This window comes from Miniopterus schreibersii, assembly GCF_964146895.1.
Source record: "Miniopterus schreibersii genome assembly, chromosome: 2".
Lineage (NCBI taxonomy): Eukaryota > Metazoa > Chordata > Mammalia > Chiroptera > Miniopteridae > Miniopterus > Miniopterus schreibersii.
In genome coordinates this window covers 20,032,602-20,038,830 of record NC_138102.1, presented here as the reverse complement: position 1 = coordinate 20,038,830, position 6,229 = coordinate 20,032,602, and the positions used below count along the sequence as shown (strand labels likewise).

Genomic DNA, 6,229 nt, shown 5'->3' with positions numbered 1-6,229 from the left:
TATGACACTCCTTTGAGATAACTGGCAACACTCTGGGGTGTTGCAAAACCCACTTGGGAGTAACCGCTTTGATGATCAGCAGGAAGCTACAGCCAAGACTCCGGCCAAGTGAGGCCTGCACTACTGAGGCATGACTTGGGGCAGGGGCTGGGTCTGGGTCTCTTCACCTCCACCCATTAGCCATTTCTGTGGGTCCCAAGGTCTGCTTGGAATACTGCATGGGCATGGAAGGCATTTGCTTGGGAGCCACTGACAAATCCTGCTCATGGGTGAGCTATTGGGTTCCTGGGAGATGAAACTGGTTCTTTTTCCTCAGGGATAATTTTAGGTTCTCACTTCCCCTCTAATCTTTCAAACTCCCAACCCCTGAGTCAGCCTCCCAGAGGGATTGCTTAGACCAGTGACTATACAGTGTTCTTTTGAAATATAGAGCTGTTCAAAAGAGACATGTTAGGGCATGGCCCTGGAGGCATTTTCCATGATATTTTCCCCTTTTTGTCTCATTGTTTCAGGGGAGGAAGCAAGACAGCTCAAGGATCAGGCTCTGATAGGACTTAATAAAGGTATCATATCTTCCTGCCCCTGAACATGAACTCAGGAGATTATTTTCCAGCCTCACCTCCCCACACCCAATTTCAGAGGAACTGGCTTAGAGATTGGAATAGCTTGACTGGCAGAGCCAGCTGTTAGTCTGGGTGAGGGTTGGGGGAGGGGAGGTAGGCTGTGGGCTTCTTCAGGTGAAGGGAACCTTTGATGAGACTGTATGAGAGACTTAAAAGTCATTGAAATACCAGGCTTCTGGTCCCACACACTTGAAGATGCAACGTGTGAATTCCTCAGTGTCTTCTAATTTTTAAAAGTTCGTGAATATGCTCGGCTGGTATGGATCAGTGGTTCAGCATTGACCTAGGATCCAGGAGATGGCGGTTCGATTCCCTGTCGATTCCCTGTCGGGGCACATGCTTGAGTTTTGGGCTCAGTCCCCAGTAGGGGGTGTGCAGGAGGCAGCAGATCAATGACTCTCATCACTGATGTTTCTCTCTCTCTCCTTCTTCCTTCCTCTCTCTAAAATTAATAAAGATATATATATATATATATATTTTAAAGTTCATAAATAAACCTTCAAGAAAGTAGAGTGAACACTTTCCCACTGGGAGGGAGGTGATGGAAGATTTGTAGATAGTTGGGAGTGATGTGGACTAGCCTCAACCTCAAACCCATTCATTCATTTTTAACATGTCTTTACAACAGAAGAATTTGGAGGGGGGGGTAATCCTCATCTGAGGATATTTTTCTATTGATTTTAAATAGAGTAAAAGGGAGAGAGGGAGAGAGAAATATCAGTGTGAGAGAAACACATGGATTGGTTGCCTCCTGAACCGGGCCTGGAGATCGAACTCGCAGCTGAGGTACATGCCCGTGACCCAGCTGGAGATCCCTCAGTGTGAGGGCCACACTCTAACCACTGAGACACACCGGCTAGGGCTTCAACAGAAGAATTTTAAGAGAAGGGGCCCACCTAGAAAATTTCAAGGTGGAAAAGTGTGTGGAAAGGTCAATGTGTAATGGGAAAGATGGGGAAATCCAAACCTTTAGCATCCTAGACTACACGAGGCCAAACTGAAATCAAACGAACAGACAATAAAAAAAACTCCTATAAAAAAAAAAAAAGGCAAATTTCCCCAGTAGCTGGGGGGTGGGGGTGGGGGTGGGGGTGGGAGAAAGCCAGAACAGAAAACTGGAGGGACCGGGAGGGTGAGTGAAATAGAAGGGAAAGGGGACAGATCTCATTGGAATGACCTCTTGGGAGAAGCGAGGACACTGGCTGCGCTCTGTTACTTAACTTAGACTATCTTAGGGGAGGGCACCCAAGGAGCTGAGGGGCTGCGGTGGATGGAAAGGGTTACCTTTTCCTCCGACACGGTAAGTGGGGGCGCAGGACGCCAGTGTGTGGCACTGGCCACGGCAGGCAGAGAAGTCAGGGCCCCGTGCTCTAGATTTGGCTAAAGGAAAAGTGGGGCATCCATCTCGCCTCCCTCGCTGCCCTCCAAGTCCCCTCCTGACACCCTGTTGAGACTATTGGCCGCTGCCCCTTTAAGGGCCGCCACTCCCCCTCTCCCGACCCCCCCCCCCAGCGGTGGCACCAAGTTGGGGGGGCGGGGGAGGCTGCGCTTTCTCCCCAGTTAACTGGGGAAGATGGCCGGGGCCCGGGAGGTCGCTCCCCCGCCCCGCCGCCCCCTCCCCCGCGCCTCCTGAGCGCGGAGTCCCCTTCCCTCTCCCTCCCGCCCCGAGCGCGACTCGGGCATGGCTCCGCGGCCCGATGGGAACAGCTCCCTGGCCTCGTGGCCAGGTGCCCCCACCCTGGCGCCCGGCGCAGCCAACACGAGTGGGCTGTCGGGGGTGCCGTGGGCACTGGCATTGGCGGGGGCGCTGTTGGCGCTGGCGGTTCTGGCCACCGTGGGGGGCAACCTGTTGGTAATCGTAGCCATCGCCCGGACGCCGAGACTCCAGACCATGACCAACGTGTTCGTGACTTCTCTGGCCGCAGCCGACCTGGTCGTGGGACTCCTGGTGGTGCCGCCGGGGGCCACCTTGGCGCTGACCGGCCACTGGCCCCTGGGCGTCACTGGCTGCGAGCTGTGGACCTCGGTGGACGTGCTGTGCGTGACCGCCAGCATCGAAACCCTGTGCGCGCTGGCGGTGGACCGCTACCTGGCCGTGACCAACCCGCTGCGCTACGGCGCGCTCGTCACCAAACGCCGCGCCCGGGCCGCCGTGGTCTTCGTGTGGCTCGTGTCGGCGGCGGTGTCCTTCGCGCCCATCATGAGCAAGTGGTGGCGCGTGGGGGCGGACGCCGAGGCGCAGCGCTGCCACTCCAACCCGCGCTGCTGCGCCTTCGCCGCCAACATGCCCTACACGCTGCTCTCCTCCTCCGTCTCCTTCTACCTGCCGCTGCTCGTGATGCTCTTCGTCTACGCGCGGGTGTTCGTCGTGGCCACGCGCCAGCTGCGCGTGCTGCGCCGGGAGCTGGGGCGCTTCCCGCCCGAGGACTCTCCGCCGGCCGCGGCTCGCGCCCCGTCCTGGGTCCCCGCGGGGCCGTGCGCTCCGCCCGCGGCCGCCTCCGACGATCGCCGGCCCGCACGCCTCCTGCCTCTCCGGGAGCACCGGGCCCTGCGCACCTTGGGTCTCATCATGGGCACCTTCACTCTTTGCTGGTTGCCCTTCTTCGTGGCCAACGTGGTGCGCGCCCTCGGGGGCCCCTCTCTGGTTCCCAGTCAGGCTTTCCTCGCCCTTAACTGGCTGGGCTATGCCAACTCTGCCTTCAACCCGCTCATCTACTGCCGCAGCCCGGACTTTCGCTGCGCCTTCCGCCGCCTGCTGTGTCGCTGCCCGCGGGAGGCGCGCAACGCCGCCGGCTCCCCTTCCTGCACCCCTGCGGCCCCGACCAGCCCCTTGGAGTCCAGGCAGTGCCCGCCGCTGGACGGGTAGGTGACCGAGGCAAAGGGGCTGGCAGCTCAGGATCAGGAAGCATTCGGTGTCTCCTCTGATCCATTTTTTGAGTTTGGGGTTCCCTGGGAGAAGGTGGAGCTGGGGAGGGACTCTGCACTGAAAGAAGGGGAGACATGGATTAGGGGACCAAAATGGAAACCAGGGTCCACCCCCCCACTCCACCCCCCGCATCCGACCCACCCGGCGCTAGGATTGAAACAAAGGAGGGCAGACCGGCTTGTCTTCACCCCAGAGCGGAGTGTTTGCGCCAGGAAAGTGCTGCTGTGCCCCGGGCCTCTGGCCTGCAAGGTCAGCTCAAGTTTTGAGTTTCTAGCTCAGTTTTATGGCCTCCCGGATTTCTTGTCACCCCTTGGGTTGGCTTTGGCTTGCAGAGAAGACTGGAGGCCCTCCCAAGTCCTTGGCCTCAGATCCGGTTTCTTGGGAAGGTTTGGTCGCTGTGAAGATGAGAAACCACCCAGGGATGAAGGGCAGGGGAGTGAGGGACCAGCGGGTGTGAGTTCTTCCAGCTCCTAGAAGCAGGGCCGGGTTGGAGCCGGGGTGTGTTCTCCAGGGTCCCTGACCTGCAGCCCTTCCCACTAGTCCCCCTGTCCCCACCCTGTGTCCCAAGATTTGCTATCTTCATTTTTTCCAGGACTTCCTGGGGAATTTCTTAGGCCTTGAAGGACAAGAAACAGGAGCTCCGTGGATCCAGAACCTTCGGAAAGCTCTGGCCTCTGTTTAGAATGAGCTCTGTGGTCTCCCAGCTGGAAAATTCTGCCCTCCAGAACCTGACGCCAGGGCCACTGGACAGGGAGGTGGAGACTGACTGGGGAGGGGACTGCTTACCTAGCGGGTTTGTACCATCCTCTGTCTTTCTGAGAGAAGCTTTCTGAGCCCCACCCCTGAACCTCACCAATACCTCAGCAGCTGGACAGGAGCGTCTGGCTGCCTGTGCTCAGCTGCCCTTGGAGCAGCCAGGCCAGCTTTGGCCCGGCACCTTGTTCGCTTGTGTGCATGTGCTTAAGGCAGAGAGAGCACCCCTCATTCTATTCCTTCTGCCCCCCCCCCCCCACCTGATGAACCACTCAGTGTTCTCTAGGCTTGGCAGCCCAGGCTGAGAATAGGAAGCTAAAAAAGTCAAGGTTTGGGATTTTTGTCCCTGGCTTCCTCACCACGGCTCTGTAAGTACCAGCCTCCCTCAATTTAGACACAGAACAGCTCTGATCTACCTCACAAGTGTGTCAGAAGGACTTCTTCAGGGTTTTGGGGGGACTCCAGGGTTCATAGGAAGGTGAACCATTAGAATGGATCCCTTTTATACCTTTTAAAATCAACTTAATAAATATTATTGAATGCAATTCATCCATTGCCCTCTTTTCTCTCCATTTGTTTTCTTTTCATAATCCACTTACTCCCTTCTTAGAGCTGGCTTTTGACAGAGGCAATAAATTAAAACTAATCCTTGTTCCTTTCTTCCTAATCCTCACGAAACGAAAATGAAACATCTGCTTGGATAAAGGGGAGCAAGCTTGAGCCTTTGACACTCCTGCCTCCCCACCCTTCCCCAAACTCCTGGAATCCAGCTCGAGTGAGTAGCAAAGCCGTGCTACCCATAGGACTTGAGCAAAGTGTCCATAGGATTGGGTTTGCTGGGCTTAGGACCAGGGTACGTGGAGCAATGTCAGCTCCCATGCTATAAGCCAGCGGTGGCTTCCTAAGACCCCGCTGCCAGCAGGAACCAATTTCGTCCTGTGCTGTACGTTTGCACTTCTGGAGGCACAAAGCATTGTTTGTGTTGGACATATGTCTTGGGTTATAAATATATTCTGACATTTCCCATTCTTTTCATAACCTCTACCTTCCCACTCCCTTTCCTGGGCTGCAGAAATCTATAGTATCCCCTGGAAGTAAAACTGCAGTTACAAGTTTGAGCCAGCTGATAATAATGGTTTTCCTTATTCCAATTTTTATGAACATCATCAGGCAGTTTTCTATGGAAAGAAGGTTTCTATGGAAATCACTGGATCATTTTGTGAGCTCCTATTTAAACTCCAGGGGCAGAGGCCATTGTCCAGGCTGACTTGCAGGATAAAATGTAAATCATAAAAAAAAAAATCTAGCATGATAGCAGCATACACTGCACGGGCTAGGTTAAGGGTTTCCAGAGTTATAAAACTTCTCTCTGCCCCGAGGATCAGCTCCGTGGATTTCCACATATGGGTGCTCCCTGTGACTTGGACCTGGACTAGGCTCCTCTCTTTTCTCCAGGAGCCCAGGTTTTATTTCTTAGGATGTTTGCATACCAAGGATGACTTTCTCCTTTTCAACCCAGAGCAGTGTGAGATCTCTGCTGTCTGAGGTGTGGAAGGTTTCTGGGCAAGGATTCAGCGTTTGAACCCTTAGGAAGGAAGCCTTGCTTTAGTTTGAGGATAAGCAATAGGGCCGCCTCTGAATACCTTCCCAACGTCACTGAGGAGAGTTGCCCAGTGAGTCCTAGGCAAGGGAGAGGGGTGACTGGGGGGGCGGGGCGGATTCTGGTTTGTAGAATTGTTCTTGAACATTATCCAGGAGCTCATACTGCTTAAGTCTTGCTTGACATGTACCCGTGTGCCAGCTGTCAGGCTCCTTTGGAGTGTTTAGACTTGCACTGGGGCTGTGGACTCCATCTGCGAATTGTCACCAGTGTATCTGACAGATGGAGAGACAGCCGTTCTGGTCATTTCTCCAGCAACTTGTGGCC

General features: G+C 55.0%; 1 protein-coding gene across 1 annotated transcript; it reads left to right on the top strand.

Annotated features, from left to right (window-relative positions):
- The first annotated feature begins 2,172 nt into the window (after nt 1–2,172).
- On the top strand, nt 2,173–4,850 carry ADRB3 (adrenoceptor beta 3). The gene is made up of 2 exons (XM_081128480.1): nt 2,173–3,485; nt 4,142–4,850. The coding sequence occupies exons 1-2, from the start codon at nt 2,305–2,307 to the stop codon at nt 4,161–4,163; spliced, it is 1,203 nt and encodes a 400-aa protein (XP_080984606.1). The 5' UTR covers nt 2,173–2,304; the 3' UTR covers nt 4,164–4,850.
- The last annotated feature ends 1,379 nt before the right edge of the window (nt 4,851–6,229 follow it).

What these genes read in the sequence shown, in the direction of transcription:
- ADRB3 (XM_081128480.1), top strand. Translation starts at nt 2,305, where the DNA reads ATGGCTCCGCGGCCCGATGGGAACAGCTCCCTGGCCTCGTGGCCAGGT. An exon ending in CAGTGCCCGCCGCTGGACGG is followed by an intron (nt 3,486 to 4,141) that starts GTAGGTGACCGA and finishes CATTTTTTCCAG; the next exon opens with GACTTCCTGGGGAATTTCTT.